The 19,810-nt window shown below is 38.0% G+C and overlaps 1 protein-coding gene across 12 annotated transcripts in view; it reads left to right on the top strand.

The window, feature by feature from the left end:
* The window catches only part of Frmd5 (FERM domain containing), a 62,712-nt gene that overhangs the window by 34,166 nt on the left and 8,736 nt on the right, over positions 1–19,810 (top strand). For 7 of the 12 annotated variants that reach the window (XM_069111008.1, XM_069111010.1, XM_069111018.1 and 4 more), the window contains 5 exons: positions 537–625; positions 2,388–2,495; positions 6,496–6,722; positions 9,855–10,022; positions 18,068–18,667. In XM_069111008.1, coding sequence (XP_068967109.1) covers positions 537–625; positions 2,388–2,495; positions 6,496–6,722; positions 9,855–10,022; positions 18,068–18,667 — 1,192 coding nt within the window. The remainder of the gene's footprint in view (positions 1–536; positions 626–2,387; positions 2,496–6,495; positions 6,723–9,854; positions 10,023–18,067; positions 18,668–19,810) is intronic. The other 5 variants (XM_069111015.1, XM_069111013.1, XM_069111012.1 and 2 more) reach the window with 4 other exon arrangements.

Raw genomic sequence — 19,810 nt, 5'->3', positions numbered from 1 at the left:
TCCGCGAATGTGTCTTATAATGTGATAATGTTGCGCGATTTCGAGCAGGTTAAAAACCACTGCCTTATGTGTTCAACAGCTTTATATAGAGGAATAAAAGTCAGTGAAATAGGCAGCGTCTATGTGGAAAAGATATATAGATGGGATATACGATGAATCGGTACTACGTTACTATGTTAAAGCAACATACGTAACAAGCGTACATTAAACATTAAATAACTAATGCTTATTATTGGATTAAATCTATGTTATTTATCGATACTAATCGGAATGTAATTGATCATAGACAGACGTAGTCAAACATAATTTACGTGTAATAGTGTGATAGTAGTACCTGGTGTGAAATAGTTACTTGAAATATTTTGGTTGTGTCAGAAGGTATTAGTATATGATAAAGAGAATCAGTCGTTTTTCTTTTTCAAGAATTTTCTTCCCTTTTGTCGCAATTACGTGATAAAATAACATGTAGCTGTAGCTGTCGAAACTAATGTACATAGAGTAGACGTTTTAGTGCAATGTTTCCCAACCATTTTCAGAAAAAGCACACAGTTGGGTTTAAGTGTCCCACGGGATCGAACTGCCGCCACGTATGGAGATGCGCCATCGAGCAAATGTTATTTTTCACGTATGTATGCTGTTATTCAGCTAATGGCTTTTAACGTACTGGCATGAATAATCACGGCTTCGTATATTGTTATATCAAATATATACAGGGTGGTTGGTAACTGGTGGTACAAGCGGAAAGGAGGTGATTCTACGCGAAAAAAGAAGTCGAAAATATAGAATAAAAATTTTTCGTTTGAGGCTTTGTTTTTGAGAAAATCGACTTTGAATTTTCGGTCGGTACGCGTGCACTTTATCGCGTCTCGTTATAACGGATCTCATTGTAGATCGTTGTCTCCATGAAAAAATTAAGAAAAAAAATTTCGATTCTATATTTTCGACTTCTTTTTTCGCGTAGAATCACCCCCTTTCCGCTTGTACCACTAGTTACCAACCACCCTGTATATACTTACGATCGTATGTATCGTATCCTTGGATCGTTAGTGAAACGTTAGAACTTTCATGTGTTTCATTACCATTTCGTTAACGAGTTTTACGCATAAGGTGTCCCACCTAACTCTGCCATCCTTAATTACTCTTTTATTTGTCACGATACAAAAACATGTCGCGAAAGGAAATTATCGTGTTTCAGGAATAGAATTAGGCTACGAGAGTGGGAGTCGTCTCAAGGTCGTATCTTCCGAGATTATATCGCTAGTTACGTTTTTCTTTCTTTTTTCCTGGCCCGTAAATTTCACATATAAAAGATCGAGGTGAAAGCTCGCGTGAAAAGGAATCGCAGAACATCGTGAATAATTAATAATTAATTAAACGACATTAAGGTATTTATTATTTTAACGCGCGTTAAAATGTTTTCCGGCAAAATCGGTACATTTGTTTAAGCCAAGAACCTATGCTCGTCCAGATCTGTTTATCGTTGTCCGAAATTGAACATTCCTGTGTACGATACCTTTGATCATCGTATCAATACAGGGTGGTTGGTAACTGGTGATACAAGCGGAAAGGGGGTAATTCTACGTGAAAAAAGAAGTCGAAAATGTAGAATAAGAATTTTTTTTTTTAATTTTTCCATCGAGTCAACGATCTACAGTGAGATCCGTTATAACGAGACGCGATAAAGTGCACGCGTACCGACCGAAAATTCAAAGTCGATTTTCTCGAAAACAAAGCGTCAAACGAAAAATTTTTATTCTATATTTTCGACTTCTTTTTTCGCGTAGAATCACCTCCTTTCCGCTTGTACCACCAGTTACCAACCACCCTGTATAATTGTACAATGAAGAGTACGCAGAAATGGATATCCATGGGGCGTGATCAAAAATATAGTACACAGAGACGTGGTCGGCAAAACATGAAAATGTATTTGCAACGCTTCTGCAGGCATATTCTCGGTTATAGCAAAGAGAGCTGGAGAAGCGATCGTTTTACGTCTAAATGAGAGTATCGAGTTTAAGGGAAAATATCACGAGTATACATTAAAATAACAAATAATGCGTTTAAGGTGTTCATTCTGTTTCTGCAACATCCTTTTTACGCCAGTTTCCAATTCGATCTCCTGCTCGGGAAATTATCGGCCAGATCATTCGAAGATGATGCTACGGGACACGGCTGGATGCGTTTTCGTCTTAACTTTTTTTAGTCGTTTTGTTTAACAAAACGAAACTAACGGTGTAATGTCGGATGATCCTGAAACGACACTCTTATATCCTAATATTTCCTTGAAGGACGATAACTTTCTCTCATTTTCTTGTATCCTGACAAATAAGAGAAAATGAAGAGCGACGGTGTTAGGTGTGTCAGATCTGATAACATATTACATATAGGATCCGTAATCCATGGTACAAATGGGATCACAGAGATTCTATGGCTGAAAATACGACGAAGATCAAAAACAGTCAAACTGTGTTGGAGGAAATCTCAAAACTTGACAAGTATGGATTAGTTTGTTTAACTGCCAGCTATACAGGGATAGGTAATCGACAGGAGGTTACCGTATGTGTGAAAGTAAGTCGAAAACATAATATTTGAGAAAATCGAATATGAAAAGTTGCCCAGTATTCGAGCTTATTTTTGTAGCGGCACGTGAGCAGAGAACAGTTCAAATCATGTTGTTGTTTTACCTCGGAGTATCAATATCGTTAGGATACAAATAGTGTAAGAACAAATAAACTCCGGGCAAAACAACATCGCTGCTACGTGCAACCGTCGAGCAAACTCGAATTCAAATTTTCCTCCGACCAGTATAAACAAACAGACGCAACCGAAAAGAGTTGAGTATCGATGAGTTATCTAAGAGTTATCAAGAGTTATCTATCGAGTTATCAACGAATTATCAACGATCTAATTAACGAGTCATTAGCGATCTTACTTTGCGATTTACACATTGTACGAGCGCATCAGCGTATATAGTCGGTATACTAATTTATTATTTTAAATATATTCGACGGTTTTAACAACAAGCAGTAACATTTAACCCTTTGCACTCCAGGACTTTTTCGACCGGGCGTACCAGCTACTCCGGATGATTTAGCGTATACGTGACGTCTTACAGCTAGTGTAAAATGATTTCATATACAAATTAACTTACGAAAATATTATATTCAATTCATTTATCTATATTTACATCTTTGAAAATATGATTTTGTAATATTAATTTCTGTATTTTGTTGTATGGTAACTTATAAAGCATTCACCAAGATGCATTCTTGATATAATTAATCTCATTCTTCAACAGTTCAAAATCAAGTTCATCTTCATTTCAGCTAATTGCAATTCCGAAAACCACTTTTTTAGGGCTTCTAAACTATAATACTTTTGCCATGATCGTCGAAACTAACGTTGGAGACGTTGTTTCAATACCATAGTTGAACTATAGTTTCGGAGGGATATGGGATTAAATATTTTATCTCCATTTTAAAGACTAACACTTTACACGTCCTAACAAAGAACACAAAGAGCTAAGGAACCAATTTACGAACCAATATTACACTCTCGTCAATTGGAGATGTCGAAATCTAACATAAACAGGGACTATCGCCTCTCGCTCGCCACTGGAGTTGCAGCACGGAATGCCGTGCTGACTGAAAGTCGCCTCTCGAGTGCAAAGAGTTAATAGATCTCACGATCGAACATCCTCCATACAAATCCTCTACATTCTTTTTTTCAAAACAGTGCCTTGAACGACAAAAACGTATTCTACGTTTTCGACTTGCTTTCACATGAAATAATTTCCTATGGATCATCCGCTCCCGTCTACTTGGGAATTGGACGAATCCGCGTATTCTTGACAAGTTTTCAAACTCGATCTTCTGCAAAGCGAGGCTTTCAACGAAATTTTGTTTCTAATTTTTGTCGTATTTCGAATCACAGAATCTCGCGAACCCCCCACCCCTCCATTACTTGTACTACGAATCACGGACCGTGTACTGTATACGCAGCTTTTATGCTGCAAGGAAAAAGCATATTTTTGTCAATGATTAGTAAAATGTAATTACGAAGTTATAAAATGATCCAAGATTTTTTTTTAACCACAAATGTACACTAACTTTGTCTGTATATAGTACTATGTGCATCTAGCCGTGCATCTATGTATGTATGTAACTGTGTATAACGGAATGATATTTATAAATTCGTAGATAAACACAATGCTATATACAGGGTGGTTGGTAATTGTTGGTACAAGCGGAAAGGGGGTGATGTCACGCGAAAAAAGAAGTCGAAAATATAGAATAAAATTTTTTTTTTTTTAATTTTTCCATCGAGACAAGGATCTACAGTGAGATCCGTTATAACGAGACGCGACAAAGCGCACGCGTACCGAGCCAAAATTCAAAGTCGATTTTCTCGAAAACAAAGCCTCAAACAAAAAATGTTTATTCTATATTTTCGACTTCTTTTTTCGCGTAGAATCACCCCCTTTCCGCCTGTACCACCAGTTACCAACCACCCTGTATAATACACATATACGATTGAACACAAGGAAGCGTAAAACTTTCGTATAAGAAATATACAATAAAATGATCTCCTCGTGACACTTTAATATGTTGTCTTATCTTTGGAAAAAAGCCGGTGTATCTTCTCGCGTATCATTCTTGAAGCAAAAGTTGCCGATTCGTTTAGAATCATATCTGTTGTGGGTTATCATTTTTAAGTAGGTACAAGCGTAAACGCTGAAATAAAATTTATAAAGACTCTCTATCATTCATCGTCTATGGTTCTGTCCAATTTTTCTCTTGTTAGAAAAATTCCATTGCTATTTGCAAAAGATTCGATTCTTGACAAGTACTTGACAAGTACAGTTTCCCTTCCTTTTACCCGTATTTCCAGCTCTCGCGCATAAGTTCATTATTAATTAGAGCCCCGATCCGAGGATGTCGCGAGATAGCTGCGCTAGGTGTCTTTCTTCGATCGTGTTACCATTTTTGTCAATTGGCCCTTTCGATCTTTCTGCCAGCAAAAGTATGATTTGCACTAACTCGAACGAGCTCTTTGTTTATGATAAATGTTATACATGCGTATAGTTACGAAATCTCGTAAATTATGAAAAACTTCCTAAAGTGATTCGAAGTGAAAGCGAATTCGATCTTCAAGCGTGTACTTTCTTTGTAAACATTGTTGCTTTAAGACGATAACCAAAAAGATAATACATTTAACCCCTTGGCCTGTAACCACGAGCGAGACTCGTGGTAAGGGATTTGTGCCATAAGCGAGAACCACGAGTCTGACTCGTGGTAAAGAATTTGTGCCACAAACGGAACCCACGAGTCTGACTCGTGGCAATTTTCAAATTTCTAGTGATTCGTTATCCACTTTGAAATGATAAATTGTTTTTGTCAACTGATCAATCGATCATGATCACGCCCTAGACGTCTTAAAAACACTATTTGTCCTCAAACGTTGTTTATTATTTCACAATTCCTTTTGTAGCCCCTAAATATCCATGTCACAAGAAATGTACATTTTGCGCCAGTTCTGGCACACGGCTGAACAGATGAATGGCACGGCGCGCGACCAAACTTCTTTCTTACTATGGCTCGCGCGATCGGCAGGTAGCGTGTAGGCCAAGGGGTTAAAGGTTGTTGTATTATGTTTTCATTATAGAACGCTATTAGTCTTGATTTTCTATATTTTCAAACGTTTAAACTGTTATTTCGCGGAGAACGAGATTTTATTATATGGAAGCTACAAGGAGGACGTGGGACGATGGAAAAAAATGTTACACCGAATCGTAACGTGAAAAATGATACGAATCTTGGGAAGCTATTTATGGTATAACGGATATTTCGTTTTGAAATACAAGCAGCCTGTTCGTTTTTTAAGGACTTTCGTAACATACAGATATTATCGTGTATAATTATCATACTTAAGGTATGTCTCAGAGTATAATCGAATGTTTAACACGCGAGAGCGTATGCGTGAGAGTGTTGTATGTGGTCGGCACATACGAGTGAGAAAGCAACTTTTTGGAAAAACTGAACACGCTAGCCCAGCCCTTTACGTAGACACGCATGGCAGCGTTATATCTGTGCACACGCATGTCTTACATCCATCCAGAACTTCATCAAATCGCGTAATTTGCACTCGTTTATCTGAAAAACGGTACCGCTGGGCCTGTCCATTTTTTAATATAAAAGTTCTAACGTAGTTTCACACGATATATCAGTTGTTTGAAAAATTCGCAAGCAATTCGCTTTTGATTTTGGAGAAGCTTTGAGGTTCGATATGTTGACCTCGGGGTACCGCCAGGCTTCCTTAAGTTTTAGCTACGCGTACATCGTATCCTTTTTAACACGTAGCTAAAATTTGAAGATACTCCCAAGAAATTCATTCTCTCAGAGACATACCTTGATATAACTGTTTGAATGTACAGAGACCGACGAAACCGATCAAACAGCCGAGTAAATCACTAACTGAACACTCTCTTCTGATTAGATTACCTAGGGCATCGGATGCACCGGTTGTAAGCGGTGGATCTATCTTCTCTTGGGGTACGAAATTCAAATATACTGGCAGGACAGAAAAGGAAGTTTTAGAGGAAACGGGTCCACTTCGGAAGGAAGAACCACCCATACAGCGATGTCAAACGACGTGTCTTAGAAGAAAAGCTAGTAGTGTGCCAGCTACCCCCAGTACCCCTAGTCAAGATCTCGTCGAAATAAGTTAGTATCTATCTATCGTTTCTTTCTATCGTCAATTTTTGCACGCGCATTATCGCGTATGATCCTGGTGTCGTGTAAATTCAAATTAATTATTAACACGTTGACTGCCACGACACACGTATTCGGGTGTCAGCAAAGTTTCTGGTCAGACCGTGTAACCCATATTCGGGTGTCGCTTATTTGACTACTCGCCAAGGATCGTCGTAGGTATTTGAAAAGATATTCCATAATAATAAAACTGTTGAATTGTTATAAAATAAAAATACGAAAATGGTTTATTAAAAAAATTATTTAGAATGTAAAACTTTGAAGCATTCTATACATAGGCGAGGTTGGTCGGGACAATTCGGACAATAAGTTGTCGTTTTCTTCAAATTCTTTTCTGCCTTTGTTCGGTCCATTCGACGTCTTTTATTCGCATAACATAGTTTGCACGCGCGTCTAATGCTTCTTCCGGAATCGTTTTTCCGAACGGCGATGTTATGCTGACTCCGTCGAACACAAGGATCTTTTGTATTTTCAGACAACCCTAATAATTTTCCAACTAATAATTGTCTAAATATTCTAATATTTATATTTTTCCTTGTTGCGATTTCGTAAACCGTCAAAGCGTTTACAACAGAAATTCCCAGAAGGAATTGAACGCCAAGTTTTCTGTACCATTTGATTCTTTTTCTAATTGTGGTGACATAAGAAACCATTTGGTCGGAATAATCTATACCACACTTTCCTTCGTTATATTCAACAACAGCTAGTGGTTTTAATGTTGCGAACAAACGAAACGGAAGGTCATTCTTGAGACCACCGTTTGAGCGACTCGTATTACTAAAATATCGATGGAAGTGTCACGTAAACTTAAGGGTTGGTTGATGAAATAAAATAGCTGAGTCGTAACACAACTATTAACTTTGTTTTAATTGAACTTTATTATAAATTCAGCAATCACAATGCAATACACACTGAATTAGCATAAATCACAATTCACTCCAACCACGTTATGTAAGACTTAGTTACAATGATACGTTAAGTACGCGACTGTTATAAGGGTAGAGACCGGTAAAGATATGTTGACTATTCTAAGGATACAGAGTAAGTGAAGTTTTACTGACGATACTGTGTCTGAGGAAAGCTAGGGGTGTGTCTAAGGACACGGGACTATCGGATTTGTTGATGACAATTTTGGTTAAGGAAGCGAGGGTAGTAGACATCGTCTCCGATTGGATAATAAGGCGGTTGGTGGACCAGGAAGGGTTTTAGCTGTCCTCGCGAGAAAGTTGCTAACGGAACATTCCAGATGTGAAGAAACCAACTTTCTATGCTAACACGTGGTAGACAATAAACGTAAAGGGAATCTAAGACAGGAAATACTCGCTTGGTCCGAAGGACCTTAGCTATGAAAATCTCAAGACCCCTGGTGGGTACTTAGGACTATCGAAGGTAGGCGCCAAGGATGTGCAGACATCTGGGTGCCATCCTGTCCGCGGTGTGTGGCCTGGTCTCTGATGTGAATTGACGTTACAGGAGCACCTAGCAGAGATCGCTTGATACTGATGTGCGCATAGCCTGACGGAGATTTCGTTGAAAACACGCGCGGCAGTCAACGTGTTAATACAGAAATTAGTACGTAGCGTAGCAAGATATCCACGAGGAATAGATGCGAATTTTGCCTCTGTTTCGCAAATACCTGAATAGATAGAAATAGATAGAAATTGGGCGCATACTAAGCATGAAAACGATTCTAACCAAAAATAAGATACAAAACTCGTATTTTGTTTTGTAATTGTATAAATATCTAGCAAGGTGCGCGTATAAGTGTAATGAAACCTTTATTTATCTTATTTATCAATTGCCGATAAATACTGATTTTCTGCGATAAACGAAGCTGTAACGACGTCCGATTACTAATAAGAAAAAGTGAGAAGAGGATCGTGCAAGAGAGTGAGGATAATTCTCAAGACTCTTCGTGTTCTCGCGCGGCTGGGTAGACAAGCAAGGATGGAAAAAGAGTAGAGACAGTGTGGCAAAAGCCAGATTTATCCATCCTGGTGGGAATTTCAAAGGCAAAAGTGTAACGGTATTGCGATAAATTACAAGTTCAGTAGAACACCGTGTCACATTCTGGATATAATTGTAACAAGTAAACAAGCATAATTTGATTTATAATTCTTCTCACAATATATACGGTTAATAAGTATCAATTTCATTTTGTAATTGCAACGACCATTCGTACTTATGCTAATCGCGCTGAGTGTCCCGTGTCTTGTGGACGATAGTGTATACACTGTAGCTGTACGAATAGAAAAGAAGAAAAATAGGGAGACGGAGACTGATCGCTATTCAAACATTCTTTACATCACCTGTTATTGTACTACAAATTTTTATGCGAATTTGTATTTTTACTAATATAAGGAACAAAACGGAGCTTAGATAGAAAATTGTTTTACCTAAGTGTTAGGGGAACCATTATACTCTAGACATTTTCTACATTTCTGTAAATTATTTGCATCCTGTGTGCATGTTTGCAGTTTGTAAATTCTTACAAATGTATAAAATGTATAAGAATCCGCAGTTTTGTATTTTCAATTTACAAAAAACAGTTTAGATACGATGCTTATGAGTTTCAAATTTTTAGGATAAGCATAAATAAGTAAATAAGCACAATTTGATTTATAATTCTTCTCACAATATATACGGTTAAGAAGTATCAATTTCATTTTGTAATTGCAACGACCATTCGTACTTATGCTAATCGCGCTGAGTGTCCCGTGTCTTGTGGACGATAGTGTATACACTGTAGCTGTACGAATAGAAAAGAAGAAAAATAGGGAGACGGAGACTGATCGCTATTCAAACGTTCTTTACATTGTACTACAGATTTTTATGCGAATTTGTATTTTTACTAATATAAGGAAGAAAACGGAGCTTAGATAGAAAATTGTTTTACCTAAGTGTTAGGGGAACCATTATACTCTAGACATTTTCTACATTTCTGTAAATTATTTGCACCCTGTGTGCATGTTTGCAGTTTGTAAATTCTTACAAATGTATAAAATGTATAAGAATCCGCAGTTTTGTATTTTCAATTTACAAAAAATAGTTTAGATACGATGCTTATGAGTTTGGAATTTTTAGGATATTCCAGTTTGCCACGTAGCTGTCACAGTGCAGGTTTGGACGGTGCTGGAATGTCAGAAGGTAGTACCGGCGTTCCATTCAGTTCACCTTATTGTCCAGATAACACTTTACCACTTCTAGAACCTGTCTCGGAGGACCAAGAAATTCATGGCAGAAGAAATAACGGTCAGTCACGCATTTAATTCTCTTGTACATAGAATTTTTTCATTCGTCTTCTCTTCTGGATTTTTATTAAATCGAATATTTACGCTGATTCGAGACGCATGGCTTACAGTAAATATGAATCTTAATTACAGATTTCTTTCATACGATCTCTTCGATCGAATCGTTTCTTAGCTGATCCCCCGTACAATAATAGAGAATGCACGCGAATGCAAGTTTTGGTGTTCATCGAATTCTAAATAATTGCATCAATATAGACTTTAAGCGTGTACTGTGCTTTGCTGAGAAGTCTCTCGGAAGGAATACGGATATGATTGGTTATACATCAGCCAAGTTTCTTATTCAGACGGGTATCCGTTGCATCAGAGGTACAAGACACCATACAGGACCTGCCAATTAGACGTTTCATAAGCTCTCTAAGCTACCAGAATCTTGACATCGTTCGAACCATCACACACATACCTTCTTTTTTTCTTTTTTGCACGTGGAGAAATCCTCATGAACATTCTGCTGCTGCTAGTAATCCAGACTAATGTAGTAATGAGACTAAAACTCCACGATGACCATCCTACGCGTATGACAGGAGTGCTCCAGGAACCTCTTATGAATTATCTTCTGTTGCACCTTCTTACCACACACATACCTAACAGAAAATCCCAATAAAACGGAATCATCCGCTAGATAGATACTACTACATAGATAGATAGCTAGACAGATAGTACTACACGAATCAACTCGTTTTATCCTTCCTGCTACTGATTTACATAACCTTTAGATTAACTGCAACGATACAAGCCACGTTAAAAGGAAATATAGCTAGTCTTATATACCTAGATATGTACAATTGTTATGGTAAAAGCCCAAGCAACGATTTACAACAGCAATCACCCAAGTGGGCGCCCATGTATATCAAAGTCGGCTGCGCGTATTTCCTTCGTTGCGAGTAAAACGAATTGATCGAATTTAAGAGCATTCGAGCGAATATACAGCGATGGACGAAAGAAAGCTTACAATTACAAGTATTATGCGAGCGCCAATCATTTTTGTACTGTACGTTTTTAACTATAACGATAACCTGCTCTAGGATTCGTTCCTTGTTCTTGACAAATATAATTACATTTTGTAAAATTATGGTGAATGACCCTTCGTACCACTCACCTCTTAAACTTTCTTTTATCCGCTGCTGTAGACTCGGCTCTTCCACCTTTAATTCGTATAACGTACAAATCCTAGATTTTTCGTTTTCTCGGTGATTAGGCGAGTTTATTAAAAAGTTCGCGATCGAAAAGTTTCTACATTTCGTGAACGTTGCAGTGCGCCTCTTCGGGGGATGAATTTTTCAAGTCTGCCCCGAAGAAGCGAACTGGAATGTTTACGAGGGCTCGGAACGAGGCGCAACGTACCGATAGAAACACGATTAAAATTCAAATAATTACGATATCTCGTAAAAAGTCGATGCGACGGAAAAAGGAAGAAAGAAAACAAAGCTTGGACATGTTTGCTTGAGAATTGGATATCGATACGTAATATATGATATACCGTGAATAAATGAAAATTTCTTATTTACTTATTTTCGCACGTAGAACAACCTCGTATTGATCGTTTACTCGTGTCCAGTTATCCAAGCCCAATACCGAATACAAGATGACTAGCAATGAAATAAGTTTTGCTTTGATTTCAACGAACGTACGTTAAGTTGGAGCGAAATCTCGACGCAAATCGCTGTCAAATCCACGGCCTGTGTGTTAGCTTCTGGCCAATATCGTTAATCCGACCGGCCATCGATTTTCACAGCGATAAATCTACACGCATAAGTAAATATTCTCTCTTATTTCTCCGTACTATTATCCTGCCAGTCGGTTAAAGATGTTGCCAGTCAAAAACTGTTATCGGTCAAAGCTCCACGGTCGACGAAATCTGCGTCGGTGATTTCAACGGGACCCTGTTCGAGTATACTCGATAAATTTTCAAATTCAATTTTCTCGAAAACGGCGACGCGTCATATGAAAAGACTTTGCTCTGTATTTTCTTCTTTCTTAAGGAATCGCTTTGCACACGCTTATTCGTTGTATATTGTTCAGCCGAATCTTGTATATCGCTTGAAAAGGGCTCAGAGTATAGCGACTAGGCGTAGGTAGGTCTATGTACGTTTTAAAGACAGCGTGTGCACACAAACTTTTTTTTTTCTATTTATTTATTTAAATTTTACAATTTGTCCAGTAGGACATTTGGTAAAATGTTATATCTCGGTGTTGTAATAATATAACATGTGGGTGACTACCCCAGCGGGGTACCATTTCGTGTTACACATCTTCGTGTGCACACAAACTTTTTTTTCTATTTATTTATTTAAATTTTACAATTTGTCCAGTAGGACATTTGGTAAAATGTTATACCTTGGTGTTGTAATAATATAACATGTGGGTGGTTACCCCCAGCGGGGTACCATCTTCGTGTTACACATCTTCGTGTGCACACAAACTTTTTTTTCTATTTATTTATTTAAATATTACAATTTGTCCAGTAGGACATTTGGTAAAATGTTATATCTTGGTGTTGTAATAATATAACATGTGGGTGGCTACCCCAGCGGGGTACCATTTCGTGTTACACATCTTCGTGTGCACACAAACTTTCTTTTTCCATTTATTTATTTAAATTTTACAATTTGTCCAGTAGGACATTTGGTAAAATGTTATATCTTGGTGCTGTAATAATATAACATGTGGGTGACTACCCCAGCGGGGTACCATTTCGTGTTACACATCTTCGTGTGCACACAAACTTTCTTTTTCTATTTATTTATTTAAATTTTACAATTTGTCCAGTAGGACATTTGGTAAAATGTTATATCTTGGTGTTGTAATAATATAACATGTGGGTGACTACCCCAGCGGGGTACCATTTCGTGTTACACATCTTCGTGTGCACACAAACTTGGCGTAAAAATTAGGCGAAGTAAAACTGTCATTTCTGTGTCGTCTCGAAGGACTTTTGCTCAGCAACGCATAGTACCTTTCGTGATATCGAATAAAGCGTTTATATGTTTTGTACGTTATATACATATTTCCTCTCTTTTATCGTAATTCATCGTCGATCATCCGTGTTAATTGTACAACTCGGTGCATACATTTTATGAGACACATATACACATTCGCACATGCAACTGAAAAGATCCGTCTCTTACGTTGTACATATCGATAAAGGAACCATGCGTCACGATGGAATGCACTTACAACACGCATGTGTAAATAAGCATAATTAATTTGTTTCAGATTTAAAAGATAATTTTTTGTTACGATATCGTTATAGCTTGTAACATATAGATGATCTTAGTAATACTCAAGAAGCCCTGTATCGTGATTCAGTCGACGAATATTTCTCTATTACCAAGTCGATAATCTTATAATTACGTTTGCCGTTATATCATATCGATCGCATGTACACAATTGGTTTCCTACTTTACCGATATTACTCTCAAACGTCGATATCGCACGATACAAGTATTTTTATGTCTGGGTGAAAGGCTCCGGTAATATCGTAAGATATATTCCCACGCGTACCATATTACGCCCAATTTTCTTATCTTTCTTATTTTAAATAGCAATTTGGACAGAATTGTCTTCACGTAGCGCGGTTAGTTAGTTTATCGTTTGTTATCGATCGAGGCATAGTATTTCGTTTTAGTGTATTTTTCCAAGTTCCAAGTTCTTCGAATTTTATCATATTCCAATGACTTCCCCTGTGTGTTTTATTTGTTACTCGCGAGGTACCTTAATTGAAATTCCATTTATCAGCAAAAGTAACAAGATGCGTATGCTAAATACGCTAAATACGTTTCGTCTCGAATAAAAGTTTCTATTATACAGTTGTATTTCGGAATTTACGCGGTTTATATTTTAAGGTTTCAATTTGAATCTTTTCACCAGTGCGTGTCTCTTGCATTTTCCTATATTCGTTATTTCTTTTGAAAGATATAACGTGTTTTCTCAGTACTCTGTTAGAGCGTTTAGCCTGTAATTACATTTGTCTCTTCGGAGGGCCTTGCATCCAGAAACGCGAAACATCGATTTATCCAGTTTAGTCCGATATGACGAAACCATAGCGAGAATTATACGAATCGTTGTTGCGAAGTTTAAAAGTTTAATGTACCGTGTACGATAGTTGCTGAATGAATTTCTTAAGCGTGTCGAACCTGTCGCTTGCTTACGAGTCGACACGTGCGACGATGAACAATATTTAAATATCGCGTACACGTTGGATAACCGAACGGACTTTTTAATATTTTTGGTAATGGAAACTACGATATGCGGTTACTCGCATCGATATTCGCACCATTATACACAGCACCATTTATTTATATTTGTTGCTTTTTATAACAGGAGGCGATTTACGTGTCGCGTTGCTTGTTTTATTTAAAATACAAGGCATATGTGGTAGCTTGAAAGTACCAAAGCAGTTTCTTCCTAACGATAACTTTTAATCGTACGATAGGATTTCTTTTAACGAAAAGTATCCTATTTTCACAGTCGTGGCGTCCTATAATCTAGCGAAATAGATTTATTTTTCTAGCATAATTAATCAACACCAATATTTTTACGACACATTTTTACGATAAACTTAGAGGAAAGAATGTTAATTTCGATAAATGCAAATGTTTCATAGAGGTGCAAGAGGAAATGATAGGAGTGGAAATTATTCAAATGATAGTAGTTTTAACCATGGTTCTGGAACCACTGATGGAGTGGAAGTACTTGTTCCAAGAGCAGCAGTAGGTGTTGTTATTGGTAAAGGAGGAGATATAACCAGTCTGGACGTACGGAATACCACTATGGGGAACAGCAGCAATGAGCCATATAAGCAAAATAGAGACAATCCAAGCTAAAATCCTCAGAACAATAGTAAACGCACCATGGTACGTCAGAAACGAAGATATACGGAAAGACCTTGGAATACCAACGGTCAAAGGGGAGATTAGCAGGTACGCAAGAAGGTACAGAGAAAGAATAGCAACGCACCCGAACCGGCTGGCAGCGGAAACGATCAACACATCAAGCATAGAAAGAAGACTGAAAAGGAAGCACCCAACAGATCTCACAAAGGACATAACCTAACAAACACGAAGATGGTACCCCGCTGGGGGTAACCACCCACATGTTATATTATTAAAACACCAAGATATAACATTTTACCAAATGTCCTACTGGACAAATTGTAAAATTGAAATAAATAAATAGAAAAAAAAGGAGGAGATATGATTAAACAATACAGGCAGAGACTGGCGCAAGAGTTCAATTTCAACAGGGACGAGAGGACGGCCCTGGGGACAGAAAATGCATAGTGTCTGGCAAACATCAAGCTGTAGAACAAGTGCGTGAACGCATTCAGGAACTTATTGATAGTGTAATGAGAAGAGATGATGGTAGAAGTAATATAGGAGGAAGAAGTGCCCCACGAGGCAATGGCTTTGGCAATAATCGTAATCCAAATGAATATGGCGGATGGGATAGGCGTCAAGGAGGACCTCTGTGCAAGATAAAATAGAAACAGTGTTCACTGTCCCATCTTCGAAATGTGGTATTATTATAGGAAAAGGTGGTGAAACCATTAAGGGGGTATTCTGGTCTAGAGGCATGAATTTCGGACGATTTTTGAAGCTCTGTACAGGCGAAACAAGAAATATTTTTGCTATCCTTCTTTTTAGCATTTGTTTATTGATATTTAGAGATTACGTAAAAAATTCATTGAAAAAAACTCAATATTTAAAAAGTTACGAGCTGGCAAAGTGGGTGCTGCCAATAAAATTGGAGTGTCGTGGCGTGCATTATATCAACCCTTCTGGTCATCTAAAATAAAAAATGCGAACGGATTCTTAATTAGTATGGATGCCGCTATCGCCTGAACCTTGGAAAAGTTAATACAACATTTTTTCACAAAATGACGGCCGTTTGAAAATAAATTTCTTATTTCGCACGTTTTTGTGACAATTCCGAATTTTTTAAAAATAGTAATATTAAAGATTTTGAGCTGAGCGTGGTCCGGACGATAGAGGAGTATATAAGGAATATTCAGACCAAATTTAAAATAAATCGGTTCGTTAGAACTTGAGATATCGTGCACGCCAACTCGAAAAAAGTAGTTTCGAGAAAAAGGCGTTTAAAGTTTTGAGACAAGTTTACTCGGACAACGTCTACCGTCTACTATTCATTTGTTCCGGTCGGACCGGAGCAGATGCCGCGTCACAAAAGTGGCTGTAACTCATAAAATAATTGAAATTTTGAAAAATCCTTTTAAGGACATATTCTTGAATGTCTAAACTTTGAAAATATGAAAAAAAAATTTTCGATTTTTTCAAATTTCTAGACCAGAATACCCCCTTAGACAAATAAATCATCAGACTAGAGCACATTGTGATCTAGATGGAAGAAATCAAAGTAATGAAAATGAATGTTAATTTCGATAAAAGACAGCTTGCAGTTTATCGCCAAGAGGAGGGAAAAATTATCCTGAAGTACCACGATTCTTACTATCTATTAGACAGATATTACGGATATTGTTAAAAGATATGAAGAATTTTATATAGATTAAAAAAAAAGAAATAATATAAAGATTACGAGGAAGAAATTGTTTATCTACTTTCGAGCTACATGTAGTTCGTATTGTCGTAGAATAAGCAACACGATATTTAAATCATCCCCTTTTACACAAGGCAATACAGAGATAGTGCTATGTTCGAATATTAATGTTGCGGTATATTTTCGATCTGGTCTTCGCGAAATTCTTACCAACGATTGTGCCAACGATTTTTGCATAGAAACGTCGTTGTAACCGATTTAGAAAGTGGATGGATAGATTTGTATGCAACTGGATATATCTACGTACGTCGTTATAATTCGTCCTTATCGAACGAGTCTCAGCAATCCACTGGATAATATTAGATCATCCGATAAGTAATACGATGTTTCTAAGAGTTCAGTCTAAAGCAACGGAAGTTGCTACTGTCGGAGTTTTAAGAAATTAGGAGGAAAAACTTAACAGGGAAATGGGCAACGAATCGTAGAAGGTACGGGGAAAAGCAACCTAAATGACCTAAAGTTTCACGAACGTTCCTCGTTCCGCATTTACAGAAACTTATTTTGCGATCGATTATTTCGGAACTAATGTATCGCAGTCGAGAATTTGTCTCGCTTTGATCGAAGCTTTGTCTCCAATTATACAGGGTGGTTGGTAACTGGTGGTACAAGCGGAAAGGGAATGATTCTACGCGAAAAAAGAAGTCGAAAATATAGAATAAACATTTTTCGTTTGAAGCTTTGTTTTCGAGAAAATCGACTTTGAATTTTCGGTCGGTACGCGTGCACTTTATCGCGTCTCGTTATAACGGATCTCACTGTAGATCGTTCTCTCGATGGAAAAATTAAAAAAAAAAATTGTTATTCTATATTTTTGACTTCTTTTTTTACGTAGAATCACCCCCTTTTCGCTTGTACCATCAGTTACCAACCACCTCGTATTATACGAAACGTATCTTCACAGAATATTCGGTGTACTTTGCGATAGACGCTTGCATATCCGTTACATTTACTTGTTTGCTATCTTTTCGCCGTGGCTTTGAATTTCGAGAAATTCATTATTTATATTTAATCGTTGATTGAAACGGTCGACGATATTTCGAACGGAAATTATTTAAGGAATATCGCGTAAGTAAAGTAATTCTATTCCAGCGGTACGATCGAATTAAACGAATCATAATGTTTCCAGCTTAAAAATACTTTGTGATACGCCAAGAAGATAAAAACGTGGAATTGCTTAAAAGTCGATAGTCTATTTTGGCGTGGTATCTGTTTGGTTTATAATTTTAAGAAGAAATTGGTCATAATTCGGATGGAAATGATATCGAATAATTGGCAATTAAATAGAAAACGTTGCCGGTCGTAAACACGTTATTTGAGGAAGGGAAGAGAAAAAGAAACAACGACATAGAATCGGCGCTTCTTTGGCTTCTTAGATCGTTCATTTGTCTTTTCTTTTTCTTTCTGTTCGTTTAGCAGTAGACGAAAATGATACGCATGTGAGAGCCACCCACAACACCACCACCACTACCACCACCACCACTACCACCACCATCACTTTCAACACCACCACAAATCGTGCGAAAGTTAGAATGAAATATCCCAAGAGCACGGCGAACCGACCTCAGCCATTGTACAGTCAAAAGATAGTGATAGGTTCGGAGGAGTTAGTCGGCCGTAACATCGATAACGTCGTCAGGCAACGTATAAACGCCCTCGAAAAGAGTCCGAAGGTGGTCAGGTCGACCGCTTTGATCATAAAGAGTTCGAAAGTGGCGGCAGAATCGCTGAAAGCTGGTAAAGAAATCGCGAACGAGACGTACGTGTTCCCGGCAGCCGATTCGGGAACGATCATCACGACGGTGATAGACGGTCCATTCGATTCTAACAGCGGTAAGACGATCTTGCGCAGGTCTAACGAGCAGGTAAGCATGCTCGTTCGTCAGGAGAATGAGGTTGAATGTCGCGGCATCGCTTCCACCACGAAAACGGCAAACGGTTACATTGCATCGGCGACAAGTGACGTCGAAGACGTTAGAAACGGAGTCGAAGCCACGAAACGACGGCAAAGGACAGGTAAATTAGGCGATCGTTTCTCTTTCATTCACTAATTAACAACACACGCTCCAGACGATCCTTTTTTCTACTACCTTTTTTATTCGATGCTCCTCCGCTAAATATTACTCACGATGGTTCACGAAAGTATTCGAACGTTCTTGGCAACTTTATACGTATCCTGTATACCCTGTACAGCCTGTATAGAGGCGTTACAAGCCGCTTTCTCGCAAACTATAGCAATCGTCCACTCGTTTTCACTGTTTCAATGCTACCACAGAGGGTTGGGTATTCGCGAGGATCGACAGATATTTCTCAGACGACTGTTGGGATTTCAAGAAATGCCATGTCACGTTAATTTCTGTTCATTTATGTCGAGGTTATTCGATGTGTAAACAGAGAAACTCGTGGATAAATTGTAAGGTAGAACATATATTTAAATAGAAGTGTAATTATAAGTAAGAATACAATTTGAGCTGGTCCAGATCCTACCACACCCTAGCTGTGTTACCCAATAACTGAAAAGCCCGAAGCCAACGTCGCCTGTCTACTGCTTATGGTCTGTTGTCACGTAAATTTAAGAGTAGGTTGATGAAATAAAGTAGCTGAGTCGTAACACAACTACTGTCTTTATTTTCTAGCACAGGTTTACACTGATCGGAGAGATGTTCACTGTTCCATGGATTTTTCTAATTTTCCCCTAGGTGTTCTCGTCTCATTACAGAGGATAGCTCGATGTGGGTGTGCCCTTTTTAATTAACAACGCGGATTCGCTGTTCGCACCTTCCGTTAGGAAAAGTGAGGGTAACGATCCACGATGCCAATTGGTTATAGGTCATGTTAATAAATGAAGATAGGAGGAGAAACCACCTGCTTTCTCCATAATTATTATAGTAAGGACGTATAACAACCTAAGGGCTGTTTCAAGGACCATTCATAAACAGATAACAGAAATAATAAACTTAAAAAGTTTAAGTTTATGGTGGATCCCTGGGGTAATTGAGGGTACGCGGTGGCCTCTGATAAAAATTGACGTTACACTGTCTTCGTCGCAGTCTTTTGTCTACACGCTGTCGATGGCTTCAGTGCTTGAGAAAACTAAGAAAGATCAGATGTAGAGTTTTCTTAGAAGTGGCGACCACTTCAATAATTTAGACAGCTCTT

The sequence above is a fragment of the Bombus flavifrons genome, chromosome 4 (genome assembly GCF_040668555.2).
Source record: "Bombus flavifrons isolate JBK064 chromosome 4, iyBomFlav1_principal, whole genome shotgun sequence".
Taxonomy (NCBI): Eukaryota; Metazoa; Arthropoda; class Insecta; order Hymenoptera; family Apidae; genus Bombus; species Bombus flavifrons.
Note: the sequence above shows the minus strand (reverse complement) of the source record. Positions and strands in the feature narration are given on the sequence as shown.